Source organism: Mesoplodon bidens, assembly GCF_964165515.1.
Source record: "Mesoplodon bidens genome assembly, chromosome: 15".
NCBI lineage: Eukaryota > Metazoa > Chordata > Mammalia > Artiodactyla > Ziphiidae > Mesoplodon > Mesoplodon bidens.
The window spans coordinates 5,026,004-5,041,071 of NC_138171.1; the positions used below are offsets into that span (position 1 = coordinate 5,026,004).

General features: G+C 48.6%; 1 protein-coding gene across 1 annotated transcript in view; it reads left to right on the forward strand.

The window, feature by feature from the left end:
- Positions 1 to 13,271: 13,271 nt before the first annotated feature.
- Positions 13,272 to 15,068, forward strand: part of APCDD1L (APC down-regulated 1 like) — a gene marked incomplete at its 3' end in the record, with an annotated part of 49,762 nt that continues 47,965 nt past the window's right edge. Inside the window, exon 1 of the mRNA XM_081256424.1 lies at positions 13,272 to 13,436. Within this exon, the coding sequence (XP_081112550.1) occupies positions 13,388 to 13,436 (49 nt within the window). The 5' untranslated portion in view covers positions 13,272 to 13,387. The remainder of the gene's footprint in view (positions 13,437 to 15,068) is intronic.

Consider the following 15,068-nt stretch of genomic DNA (forward strand, 5'->3'; position numbering starts at 1 on the left):
AATGGCAATACTGGAAATAAAATACACAGTAACAAAGACAAAGAATGATTTTGACAGACCCATTAGTAAACTTAACGCAGGTAATAACAAACTTGAAGACAGGTCAATAGAAATTATTCAAATTGAAACTCAAAGAGAAAAAAGAGTTTTTAAAAAATCAGAGCATCCAGGACTTCCCTGGTGACACAGTGGTTAAGAATCCTCCTGCCAATGAAAGGGACACGTGTTTGAGCCCTGATCTGGGAAGATCCCACATGCCACAGAGCAACTAAGCCCGTGTGCCACAACTACTGAGCCCGCATGCCACAACTACTGCAGCCCACATGCCTAGAACCTGTGCTCCGCAACAAGAGAAGTCACCACAATGAGAAGCCCACACACCACAATGAAGAGTAGCCCCCGCTTGCCACTACTAGAGAAAGCCCGTGTGCAGCAATGAAGACCCAACACAGCCATAAATAAATAAATAAATAAATAAATAAATAAATAAATAAATAAATAAATTTAATTTAAAAAAAAAAATCAGAGCATCCAAGAGTTTTGGGACAATAACAAATGGTCCAACAGAAGTATATTTGGAATCCCAGAAGGAGAAGAGTGAATGAGGAAGAAAAAATATTTGAAGAAATAACTGACATTATCTAACTGACATTTATAGAAAACTCTACCCAAGTACACAAGGAACATTCACCAAGACAAAGCATATTCTGGGCCATGAAACAAATGTTAATACTTTAAAATAAATTACTGAAATTATAAAAAACGGTATTTTCCAAAACTAATGACAGACATCCAACCACAGCTCAGCGAACACCAACCAGGATAAAATAAACAAAACCAAATACCTAAATAGGCATATCATAGTCAAACTGCTGAAAACTAAGGACAAGGAGCAAATCAAAGGTAGGCAGAAGAAAAACAAACACATTACATGCAGAGGAACAAAGATAATAATTACATCAGACATCTCATCAGAAACTAGGCAAGATAAAAGACAATGGAACAAACTTATGGTTACCAAAGAGCAAAGGTGGGGGGAAGGGATAAATTAGGAGGCTGGGATTAACATATACACACTACTATATATAAAATAGATAATCAACAAGGTCCTACCGTATAGCACAGGGAACTCGACTCAATATTCCGTAGTAATCTAAATGGGAAAAGAATCTGAAAAAGAATAGATACATGTATATATATAACTGAATCACTTTGTTGTACACCTGAAATTAATGCAACATTTTAAATCAACTATACTCCAAAAAAAATAAAATAAAATAAAATAAGATTTTTTAAAAAGACAATGGAAAAGACATCTTTGGAGTGCAAGAAGAAAAAAACTATCAACCCCAAATTTATCCCCAGGCTGTGGGTCATATACTGCCTGCTGCCTATTTTTGTAAATAAAGTTGTATTGAATTTATAAAATTCATTCATATATTGTCTATGGCTGCTTTCATACTACAGTGGTAGGGTCAAGATGCTGTGACAAAAACCACATGGCCTGCAAAACCTAAACTATTTACATCTGACTCTTTAAAGAAAAAGTTTGCCAACTCCTGCTCTAAAAGATAACTGATTTTCAAAAAAGTAGTAGCAAAAGCAAAAGTAGTAGCAAGCTTCTGTGTGGTCATATCATACGCAAAACTAAAATACATAACACCAATGACACAAAGCATTTGAATGAAGAATTATTAGCATATTGTCGTAAGCCTCCTAGACTAGACATAAAGCAGTATCATTTTATTTGAAGTCAGAATTTTTCATTAAAGATTTATATCGTAAAACCTAGGGCAGGGCTTCCCTGGTGGCGCAGTGCTTAAGAATCCGCCTGCCAATGCAGGGGACACGGGTTTGAGCCCTGGTCCGGGAAGATCTCACATGCTGCGGAGCAACTAAGCCTGTGCACCACAACTACTGAGCTTGCACACTACAGCCTGTGTGTCACAACTACTGAAGCCCGTGAACCTAGAGCCCATGCTCCGCAACAAGAGGAGTCGCCGCAGTGAGAAGCCCACGCACCACAACGAAGAGTAGCCCCCACTAGGTGCAACTAGAGAAAGCCCGTGTGCAGCAAAGAAGACCCAACACAGCCAAAGATAAAATAAATAAGTTTAAAAAAAAATCTAAAAAAAACCTAGGACAACCACTAAAAAAAAATTTTAAGATATAAATACTAAGCCAACAGGGTAGATAAAATAGAATCATAAATAGAAGAATGGAAATAATAAAGATAAGAGCAGAAACTACTGAAACTGAGAACAGAAAAATAACAGAGAAAAATTAATGAAACCCAAAGCTTCTTTGAAAAAATAAAGCAGATAAAACTCTAACCAGATTAACCAATAGAAAAAGAGAATAACACAAATTATCAATATCAGGAATGAAAGACGACATCACATTGAAAAGATTAAAAGATAATAAAGGAATATTACAATCAACTCTATGCCCACAAATATGACAACTTAGATGAAATAGAGAAATTCCTTGAAAGACACAAACTGCCAAAGCTCATTCAGGAAAAAATAAATAACTTGAATAATCCTTTATCTATTAAATAAATTAAATGTACAGTTAAAACCTTTTAAAAAAGAAAACCCCAGGTCCAGATGGCTTCAATGTTGAATTCTACCAAATATTCAAGAAAGAGATAATACCAATTTTTCACATATTCTCCCAGAATACAAAAGAGGAAGGAACACTTCCCAACTCATTTTATGAGACCAGTATTACCCTGGTGCCAAAATCAAAGACATTACAGTAAAAGAAAACTACAGATGAATAACCTCCATGAATATAGATACAAATCTTTAATGAAATACAAGTAAATCAAATCCAACAATATATAAAAAGGCTAATTCATCACAGTCAAGTGGACTTTATCCCAGGAATGTACGGCTGGCTCAACATTAAAAAATCAATCAATGAAACTTACCATATCAGCAGGTTAAAGAAGAAAAATCATATGATCATCACAAAAGATGCAGAGAAAGTATTTTATAAAGACACATCCATGATTAACAACAACAACAACAAAAAAAAAAACCTCAGAAAACAAGGACTAGAAGAGCATCTAAACTGATAAAGGGCATCTACAAACAACCTACTGCTAACATCACATAATAAAGACTAAATGCCTTACTCCTAAGATCCAGGACAAGGCAAGGATATTGGCTCTCATCATTCCTACTCAATACGGTACTGCTGCAATAAATCCAGGGGGAAAAGGGCGTCTCCTTCGGAAAGGAAGAAATGAAACTGTCTATATTCATAGATTACATAATTATCTGCACAAAAAATTCCAAAGAATCTATGAAAAAGTTACTAGAACTAAAAAGTGAATTTAGTGAGGTTCTAGGATACAAGGTCTATATACAAAAATTAATTGTATTTCTAGACACTTGCAATGAACAATTGGAAATTGAAATATTTTAAGGTACCATTTACAATAGCACCAAATCTATGAATAATTAGGTATGAATCTTACAAAATACATACAAACCCTATATGCTGAAAACAAAACAATAGTAATGAAGGAAATCAAAGACCTCAATAAATGGAGAGAGATGCCATGTCAGTGGATTGGGAGTCAATATTAAGGTGTCAGTCCTTCTAAAACCAATTTATAGAGTCAACACAATTCCAGTCACACAACTCTTTGCATTTTAGAATCGACGGGTTGATTTCTATGCAAAAGCCCAAGTCTTGGTTCCATTCCCACCCCACCGCCAACAAGTGTCTGCTGGATGAATGGCTGAAGGATGAGCAGACTCTGGTCTTCCTTGGGGTGTGTTTCTGCTTATTACAATTTTCTGTAATAGGCATGTATTTCACGTTGGAATTAGAAAAAAAAAAAAGAGAGGAAAGAAACCTGCACCCCTGGAAGCCAGAAGCTGTGGGGTGTCAGTTTCTCAAGATCACTTCTCACCTCCCTCCAATGCATTTTGGATGTTTTATGGACAAACAACGTGAGTCCAGAGGTAAACAGGGATGCGCCGAGGTCACTGTGGCGGTGAGTGGTTTGGCTGGGCTGGAGCCAGAACCCTGACCCCTAACATCCTGATTCCTCCTGATTATGGCCATCGTCATTGCCATTGCCATCGCCATTGCCATCGCCATCGCCATTGCCATCGCCATCGCCATCGTCATTGCCATCACAACCTGACGCTCACTTTGGGCCAAGCACCAGGACTGCAGCTTTACATGCATCTTCTCATTTACTCAGAACAGCTATTGGGGACCCATCAGTGTGGTCCAACAAAACGTGCATCTTAAACACCAGAATCACCCTCGTGATGCTGCAGCCCGTACGATCTGCGTTCCACTGTGTCCGCGCTGGGCAGAGCTCACCGCACTCACAAGTTTGGTAGAGCGCAGACAGTTGAAACCCGCCACACACTCTACTTCCCAATAAACTGCACAGCCTGGAGACACTGCAGGAACCTATGGATTTAGGTGGGGCAGGAGAAGGCCACCCAGTGCCATGTCGGGGACCAGCTTCCAAGGAAAGGCCCACTGACCCTGGAGGTCCGCAGGGAGGTCAGTCGCAGCCCGCAGATGCCCCCGTTCCCCCTCCTTCCCCACTGGCTCCTCCTCCACTTCTGGCAGCATCCATGAGGAAGACCAGGACCACTAACAGGGTCTTATCCAGATCCTCGGCCTTTGGTGAGACCTCTGGTTTGAGTTTGCTTAAATTGTTTGCTAAAACTAATGGCATGTTTCTTAATTTCCTGGAGCTTTGGGGAAACAAGCCAGGAAAAAAAAAAAAAAAAACCCGCCTCTGATTCATTTTCTCTCCACCTTCTGCAAATGAAAGAGAAAACGGAATGAATGGTGTGGTTGATGAATGAGAGCGGCTGCTTAAAGCCCGGCTTCCCCACTTCCCCCGAGGCGAGATAGGACTACACAGCTCCCGAGAGACATGGAAGCCGGCTCCTCTCAATGGGTTTCAATCTGAGACCCCGCCAGCCACAAGGCACAGGCAATCTCAGCCCCATCAAACCCACCTTGAAACCCGGTGGGAAGATGTTTGGAGCGTGGGAAGAGGAGGAAGACACACTATCTTGTTAACCCTTTTCCTTAGGGGCATTTTGCACCATTACCCCAAGTCACTTTTACCTTGGTGTTGCAGAATTGGGACATTCTGCAGTACACTCTATAAGTTATTTTTTAAGCTAGCTTGAGCCAAATATAACAGGTAAGCCGTCCAGACCTGCTTAAAAAGGATAAACCCCAGCTAAGCGCATAAATTACACCCCACTGCTTTTATCATATAAACACGGCCAGAGAGCCAAGTGCATTAAAGAGGCGAGACACAGGCCCTCATTGCTCTCTCATTAAGCCCATTAAATTTTAGGAAAGAAAATACCTTCACATCTTGGGTCTGGTTTAAACTATCAGGGAACAGATTAGAGTTAATTAATGCCGTGAACTCTGAAGCCGCCAGCCAGGAGGCTCCCAGCGGAATCCACACATGTCACAGACTCGATTTCAGAAAATCTAAGTGGACACTGACGTGCCCTCCTCTCCTCCCCACATCCCCGATGCTGGAACCCTAGGTACCCAATCTGTAACTCCCGAATCTGGATCAAGAGATAAATCCCACCCCTGAGGCAGAAAGTCGGTGGACTCCAAGCAGAAACTGTGCAAAGGTCTGTCGCTGGCACTCCAGAAATTGCCAGGGGTTCCAGGCTGCAAGGCGAGACTGCTAAGTTGCTTCTGGCAAGTTGGAAAGAGCTTATCAATTATTCATGCAATTGGATAAACAGGGATTTTATCTTGTAGCGTGAATCAAGAGATAAAAATTCCATTTCAAGAGGGAGGGTGGAGACTGAACTCTGAATGTTAATTGTAAACTGAAAAAAAAAGAAAAGAAGGAAAGAAAAACTAAGTAAGTTTTTCTGCTTGGGCTGTGCCCTGAGCACTCATAAGCTTCCCCCGACTCCCAAATCTCTGTCTGCTCCCCAGACGACGCACTGCCTCTTCTATTGATGTAGTGAACCAGCCATAAAACTCTCACTTGGCAGTTGATGGTGGGACCCCTCTGGATGGATTTTTCAGCCCCCAAACAACACCACCTTCAAGGTATTTCTATTTAAAATCAATTTGCTGCTTCCAGACTGAAATCGGAAGCAGAGGAAAGTTTACAAACAGACGCCTAACACGTCGAAAGGGTCTGCAAACACCTGCAGGAAGGAGAAGTTAGCACCCGCGCGGCGCCCCGGGGTCTAGGCAGAGAGAAGCGGAGGGAAGGACCACCTGGGTGATGCCTCCTGCCCTCGCTGGGCCTCAGTTGCAGGAAGGGAGAGTCCACGTTTTCCTCTCTTTTGCTCATCTTACCTTCTGAACTCTGAGCAGAAAGTTGTAATCATGTTACTGAGTTCATGGTGGGCTAATAACCCAGGTCTGTGTGAGGCCCCTCCTTTGTTGTATTTTGTCATATTTCCCTCCCCCGCCCCATCTCCATGCCCACCTCCCTCTTCTCCCACCTAAAGGCAGCATCTTGAATCTGTTGGACGTATTGCCTTAGATACACACACACGAAAACCTGTGGATGCGGGTCTGTGTTCAGAGCTTCCATGAATAAGCCCTTCTGCTTCCTACCTCTTTCCCGGGACACTACATTTTCTAGATCTCTCTGTATGGTTGTGTGTATCTCGTTGGTTTCTCCGACAGCATCAAGGACCCCCAGTGCAGTCCCCATGTTGGACAGACATCTAGGGGGCCGCCACTTCCCTCCCCGACAAAGACACTAGGATGAAGCTAAGACAGCCTGGGCCGGGGAGGAACGGGAGCTCAGAGCCCTGCACCTGCCCCCTTCCCATCTCCTCTGCCCAAGGAGGCCCCCAAGGGACCATTTGAAAACCAGTGAACTGTCCATCTCCTGAGGCCCTCCCAGCTTCAGCGCCCTGAGTACTGTGCCCTGCATGGGGTCTCGGGCATGCAGGAGTCACCCACAAATAGAAATGGCCACCATCTTACCAAGGACCACAACCCACCAGGCCCCACGCTGACAGCTTACTTGCATCACCTCCGGAATCACCTCTCGGAGGATTCTCACTTTTTAGATGAGCAGAAAGGCTCAGAGAGGTTGCCCAAGGTCACACACCTCATGCATGGCAGCGCCAAGACATGAACTCTGTCTAACATCAAAGGAAAATATAAATATAAATGGAGAAGAAAATCATACATCCCAATGTCAGCCAGGCTTGTCCTCTGCGGTCAGATTCCGAGTGACTGTCATTTTTATTCTTTCTACTTTGTATTTTCCAAAAAGTATATCAGGAACAGTGTTCATGTTATAATGGGAGAGAAATAATCAACTTTGTGCCAACCATGAGCAGCCCTGGCATCAGTTAGAGATGCTGGTTAGGCTGGGGACCCAGAGATTTCAAAAGAAAACCAACCACAAACTTCCCAGGCAAGCGAGCCTGGTGACATAAGAACAAGTGTTTGCTCTTCACTCAGGAAAGAGTTGAAGCATCTTCTCACTATGCTGGGCTCTGTGGCTACTCATGGGGGAACATATGGCCCCACTTTGGTGAATGAGCATACGTTGAATGCAGAAATTATGATGTATCTCCACAGCATGGGGACCAGCAACCCAAGGGTGAGTTAGTGTATTAGTGAGCTATTACTAACAAATTAATAAATGAGAGGATAAAATCAACAAACCATTCAGCTTGGGTACCACCCAGAACAACAATCATGACACCTGTAATGGTAGGTCATTCTACCCATCAATCCATCCACCCATCCAACTATCCACCCATCCATCCACCCATCCATCCATCCATCCATCCACCCATCCATCCATCCATCCATCCATCCATCCATCCATCCATCCACCCACCCATCCATCCACCCATCCAACCATCCATCCATCCATCCATCCATCCATCCACCCACCCACCCATCCACCCATCCATCCACCCATCCACCCATCCACCCATCCATCCACCCATCCAACCATCCATCCATCCACCCATCCATCCATCCACCCACACATCCACCCATCCACCCATCCACCCATCCATCCACCCACCCATCCATCCATCCATCCACCCACCCATCCATCCATCCATCCATCCACCCACCCACCCATCCACCCATCCATCCACCCACCCATCCACCCATCCACCCATCCATCCATCCACCCACCCATCCATCCACCCACCCATCCATCCATCCACCCACCCACCCATCCACCCACCCACCCATCCACCCACCCATCCACCCACCCATCCATCCACCCACCCATCCATCCATCCACCCACCCACCCATCCACCCATCCACCCACCCATCCACCCATCCACCCATCCACCTATCCATCCATCCATCCATCCACCCACCCATCCACCCATCCATCCATCCACCCACCCATCCACCCATCCATCCATCCATCCACCCACCCATCCATCCATCCATCCACCCATCCATCCACCCATCCATCCACCCACCCATCCATCCACCCACCCATCCATCCAAAATGTGTTCACTGAACACCTACATGTCAGGTGCTGGGTTGAGCCCTCCAGTGCCCCCTTCCTCCCCACAACAGCCTGAGGGGGGCAAGAAGACTGAGACAGGTGTGAGGGCTGGTGGAAGGAGCTTCTGGGCATCCCAGGGCATTCTCACAATCTGCCTCTCCCAGAGGCAGGTGAACCAGGAGTCATTTCGGACCCAGGCAGTTAGGCTCAGGCTGAGGAGCAGGACCTTAAGCCCCAGAGCAGGTCTCATCCAGGCTCCATCTCACACCAGCTGTGTGAACTCTGACTTCCCTCCAGGGAGTCTCAGGGCCTAAGAAGACTGGATCCTGCACCCAGTGCCCACTCGGGCACTGTCTTCTTAATCCTACAGGGTAGTGTGGGCACTATCCCCATTTTAAAGAGGAGGAAACTGAGACAGGGTGAGTTGCAGGCCTGGGACCAGATGAGGCCAGGGAGGCACCCAAGGCTCATAATGTAAGGAGGTGCTCGGCTTCAGGCACTCACCCTGCACCTGCAGAGCCTGACGGTGAGCACCCCTTCAGCTTTCGAGCCCTGGTCCCCTCACCCTGGCCGTAACCCTCGTGAGTTGCTAAGTGGTAGCATTAAGATTTGCAATCAAGTCTTCTGACGTGACCCAGTGCTCATTCTGTGATAGTTTATTTGATCATTCATTCATTCAACAAAACGTAGTGAGCCCCCATCACACACAAGGCCTGTGCGAGGCATGGGGGCGGGTACAGGCAGGGAGATGCACCAGTGCAATGCACCGACACCACAGCAACTACCAGAGGCGACAGATGAGTGTCCGTTACCCCGGGACCATGGGCTTTCCCAGAGGACAAGAACAGTTTCCCCATCTGAGACACAGGGGTGGTAGTGAGGGTCTGGTTGACTCCAGGGCCAGCAAATGTGACGCTCTGTAGGCAGGAATGGTCACCAAGGGGGGGTCCAGCCTGCTCTGATCTGCCCCTCACTTCATCCAGAGCAGCCCCCGCCTGCCTTTCCCAGCCAGGGAAGCTGGCCTGGATGTTTATTTGGTTATTAGATAACCAGGCCCAGGCACCACTTCTTTGATCAGACACCCTTGATAACAAGCAGAGGAAACAGACCATTTAATAGCAAGATTTCTTGGGGTGATCTTATCTTCCCCTGGTGTTTTTAACAGGGACAAGGATGAGGAGGTAGGTGTTTGGTGGAGAGGGAAGAAAGCGGCCCATCCTGCAAAGCTCTCCTATCGGCCCAGCCCCGGACTTTGATCTGGGGGGAGGGTGGGGTGGGAGATAAACACAGAGCACAGAGGGCCGGCCTCCCACCCACCCTGGACATCTGGCTCATGGCCCTCCTTCACACGGGTTGTGCTTGGCTCCAGCAAAGCCCACCCTGCGTCCCCCCCCATACCCCCTGCCGCTCTGACCACTTGGGGAGGGCCCCTGCGGTTGACAACTCAGAAAAGCGCACCTCTGGAGGCCAAAACGCGATAATGCCCACGGACATGACTCACGGCCAGCAGAGTCCGGGCTCAGGGAATAATTGGCTTCTCCCCCAAACAACCTTATAATTACTACCATTTCCAGTGTTCTCGGGTGATGGTCCTGTAGGTAAGAAAGGGGTCAGGAATCGAGCAAAAACCACCCTTTCTTCAGCAAGATGCGAGGTCTGGACAATATAACTTTTTTGGTTAAAAATAAATATCTATGTTTGAAGCCAAATAAGTTTAGCTTCAGTTCCTTCTCTCTCTTTTGTTTGATCTCCTTGTGACCAGAGGGGAGTCTCGTTCATGATGGATATGTAAGGATATTCACAACAACATTGGAATAGCAGAGGAATTGAAAATGCTATGCATTGATCAATGGGAAACTAGCTAAATTAATTATATTGCATATACACAATAAAATACCATGAAGAAAGCAAACACATATACAGTCTTTGGTTGAACCATATACCATTCTAGGTGCCCTACATTGCATATACTATCTCACATGATTTCCCAACAATACTACCACTATATCCCATTTTACATACGAGACAAGAAGTTAAGTAACATGCCCAAGATGACACACACAGATACATAGATATATTTTTTATGTCGTAATATTGACATTCAGTCCAGTATTCCTCCACTGTAACAGCTCCTTTACTTTGCTATTTGTTCATTTTCTTTTCTTTTCTTTTTTTTTTTTTGAATAAAATCTGCACTGAACAGGGAGCTTATCTGCCCTTGTGCTTCTGTTTTCTCACCTGTAAAACCAGGAGAGCAGCACCAGTCGGCCTCGAAGGCCCTTTCCAGCTTCTCCCATCCTCCCAAGCATCACCCACCGGTAGAGTGTGGCTGGGCAGGCGCGGGTACCACCTGTAACTCTCAATCTCAACAGATGAGTTTAGCTAAGACGTAGGCATCACTTTGCAATAGTGCTTCCCTGTCATTCCTAAGCCTCTTTGAAGAATGGCTGTTCATATAGAATGGGCTTTCTCATTTAGGATGTCCAGATTCAGAATGAAGCCAAGAGCACGGTCAGACAGGGCATCCTGTGCAGACACAAGAGCATCCCAGACACAAGCAGGGACTCAGGAGTTCTGCCACCTTCCAGCTGTCTGGCCTTGGGACAGTGGCCCAACCTCTCTGAACTCAGTTTCCTCGTTCTGTGAAATGGGGTCAACAAGACTTTCTACTTCTCATCAGGTTGTCCGGATATAAAGTATATGCATCTAAAGCACCTGGCCCACACCAAGGTCGAAATAATTATCAGAAATTCCTCTTATTTATAAATAAGCCAATACAACAATTAATACATGAGCACCAGGCTTTGCAGGGAAGTTCCCGTTTCTAATAGGAGTACAATAGGTTCTGAAAGTACTGAATCATAACCCCACCTGAGACATCAATGTCACGCCTCCTCCCCGTGTCAAACCGTTAATACTCAAAGCCCCATCAGCGAGCTGGGACAGCAAAATGCCCGCATTCAGGAAGTCCAGAGAGCACAGCCTCAAACCCTCACGGACAGAATAGCACGCAGTGTTTAAAACTATCCACAATTGTATATTTTGAAAATTTAAAGGCACATAGTTGCCACAAATAATCACAGTTATGCAATTATAAATAATCACCCCTCACAACTCTCCTCCCGCCCATAAGTTACCCCTTTCACGGAAACTTAATATGTGGCGCGCGTGCGGCCACTGTCTGCCGGGGAGCTGGTGCCATCGCGGTTTCAGGAAGGCCACCTCGAGTCTCATGCTGTTCTCAGCAATCCATAGAGACCCGAAAAAAATGTCATTTTCAGGAAGGGAATTGATCCTTTCTCTCACGTTTCCATTTGTGTAAGATCACGCTGTGGCCTCATTCCTCACTGTGCTATTCTGTTGCCTCCAGACAGCCCGAGGGTCCCCAGTCGGGGGTCCTCGGGTTGAAGTTGAAGTTGAAAGGCTCCGGAGGCCCCTGGGAGCCTCACCCAAGCTTCTGCTAATGAATCAAAAGATGGGGTGCTGTCTACCAACCCCCAGGGCCAAGCAGCCCACAAATGTGGACCGGTGGGTCTATAAGCCCTTTAGAGGGCAGGTCAACCGCGTGGACGTGCACCCTGGACACGGACCTGTCCCTACGTGCCCAAGTCCTCCCCAAGGGGACAGTCTCCATCTCTCTTCTCTTATTCTCTCCCTCTCTTCCTCCCTCTTTCTCATTCTCTTATCCTTTCTCCCTTTTCCAGTCTCCTTTCTGTCCATCTCTCTCTCCTCTCAGCCTTATTCCTTTGTCCCCGCCTTTCTCTGTCTCTCTCTGTCTCTCTGTCTCCGTCTCTCTCTCTCCCTCTCCCAGTTAAGGACAACACAATGAAAACAGACACCTTGATCTACGCATCTCAGGCCTCCACCCCCGCCCCCACACAGCTTTACTTCCCTTCTCCCGGTGGTCTGTGCACGTAGCAACATTTCTCTAATCCAAGTGATTCTGTCTCTTCTTCATTCATAAATCCAAGAACTTGGGAGGTCCTCCTTCCCAGATGCTACTCCTGTTCTTCAAGGCTTGCCTGCCACTGGGGAGCTGCCTGGGGAGGCCCAGGGCCTGGGGTCGGGGGTAGGAGGTGACTGGTTTGGGGGCATCCCCTCCATCCCCCCGCTTCCTCCTCGCAGCTGCCTTGCCTCGGAGCTGCCACCCTCAGCTGACTCATTCAGATGGGAAATGGGGGGGGGGGCGGAGGAGGGGTTGGGGTGGGGGGAACCGCCCTGGTCTACTCCACACTGTTTGCCCAGATGCTCTTTGGAGCAGAGACGGGCTAATCCCAGAGAGCGGCTGTGGGCTGCGGGGCGCCCCAGGTTGGCCACATTCACTGCGCTCCTGCACTCGCTGGCCTCCAAGTTGACGCAGCTTTTCCAAGAGTATCTGTAAGGCCTGTAAAGACGCCTTGGGGGTCTGAGGGCCCCGAGGGCGTACAGGAGCTTCCCCTGACCCCCTCGCCCTTCTAGGAAACGGCCTGGATAGGGGTGCGCTTTGGCTGGAGGAGCGCACCGCACCGTCTGACTTGTCCCGGACAAGAGTTTGAGAGAGGCCTCCCTGCTCACTGCAAAGACCTGGCGGGGAGGCAAGAACCCGGGCACGGAGGGGGGTCGACTGGGGGTTCTGAATGGCAGGAGGAGCTGCGCCAGAGGGCTGGGCGCGAGGCGCTGCAGTGCGCGCACCGCCTGAGGCTGTCTCCACCTCTTCTGGCAGCTTGGACCTATGAGTGCGCAGCTCGACTTACAACCATCAACAGTCCGGGAGGTGAGCGCGTGAGAGCTCCGAGGGGGACGCCGGACCCTCGCAACTTCCTCGCAGGACCCCAGCGGGCTCCCGGAGTCCGCTGCCACCGGACAGCCCCGCGCCCACGCCTCCTCTCCCTGGGGGCCGTCCTGCCACCCCGACGGGATGCCCGCAGCCATGCTCCCCTACGCTTGCGTCCTGGTGCTTTTGGGAGGTAGGTGCCACCCTCCCCCCACCGGCTCGCCGCCTAAGGTCGGAAGGGAGGGAGCTGCCGTCTGAAGTTCCTTGGGGCTTCTTGGGGACTGCTGTATGCGCCTGTGAACCAGGCCTGTGATTCTGCGCTGCTTTGCGCTCTCTTCTCCAGCCTCACCGGCCAGCACCTGCCTCACCTCCAGGCTCTTCCTGGGCTCTGTGTGGGGTAAGCCAGTTCCGGCACCACATGCGCGCCCGCAGCAGGCTGACCTCCAGGCACCCGGAGCAGCTCCTGGTGCCGGGCCCTGGGGTGGCGGGGACCTCCAAAAAAATTCAGGAGGATCCCAGGCCCACTGAGACTCCCTCAGCAAGGTACAAGCTCCACGTCACTCAGACCAAGGCTACAGAATCTGGTCTTGCCCACTGAATCCTAGACCTGCTGGGACTCAGAGCTGTGTCCTGCAGCAGAGCTGGGGAAGAAGTTAGGGGAGGGTACAGTGACCCTGGGCCCTCCCCTAACTTCTGGTACCCAGCAGGCCTGGGCCGGGGAGGCAAAGGACCACAGGACCCCTGGTAGAGGAGACAAGTGCCATCTCCAGGACTAACTGCTGTCCGGCTGCCTCTTCTTAGGGCGTAGGAATGAACACAAGTCTGCAAATGCCAGCTGCCCATGGTGCACCACCATTGGCAGAAATGACAATAATAGCCACAGTGTGCCAGGCTCACCCCCAAGCACCTTCACCTTGTGAAGGGTTAAGAATTCTGGCCCTGGAGTCAGACCACCTGGTTCCAAAGCCCAGATCAGCTTCATATCAACCTGTGTGGCCTTGGGCAGGCATGTCCATCAGCGCTCTTAGACTCAACTTTCTCATCTGTCAAATGGGCTCACCAGATCCTCACCTCTGTCTGGGATTCCTGTGAGGATTTCAAGAAGGAGAGCAGGAGAAGCACCTAGCACCTGCTTCCTGGCCCTGAGGCGTCAGGTCCTGCAGGAAGACACGCTGCGCAGGTATAGCCAAGCACACTTTACTCCACTACGGGCAAGGAGCAAAGTCAGGTCTCCCTGCAGGAGCTCTGCAATCAGCCCCGAATTTCTAAGCAAGATATTTGAAGGAGAGATGAACGGGGTCTGAAGGAAAGTGGAGGGAAGGTGTGTTAGCAGTTTGAAGAGCTGCAGATACATCCACCAAAAGGGGACATTTATCTCAGGGCTGGGGTGAGAGGTCACACAGCTGTCCACCGACATGGAGTCCTCCCTCAGAGCAAAAGTAGGCCACGGCAGCCCTGTGCCAGGACAGTAAGAGTGGAAGGAAGGCCGCGAGGAGGGGGTGGCTGAGAAGAGAGTCTGTGTACTTTCCTTTCGGGCACGGAGCTGGGAAGGGGAGAAGGCGGATGCTGTGCCTCCATCTCTCCTCCGCCTCCTCCCCGGCTGTTCCATCCCGTGGGAATGGGACAGTCCAGCGCAGCAGGACAGGTAAGCCCAGAAACCTGCAGTCTTGGTCACCGCGCAGTGCTGTTGTCCTTGGCAAGCCCCGAGCTCCTGTCATGCCAATAAAATCACTGCAAGTGTAGCCTCGCGGCTCGTTCTCCGGAGTCCTGCTGCTTTGCTCCTTGGCGACCTGTCACCACCGCAAGTCAGACAGATTCCACAGGA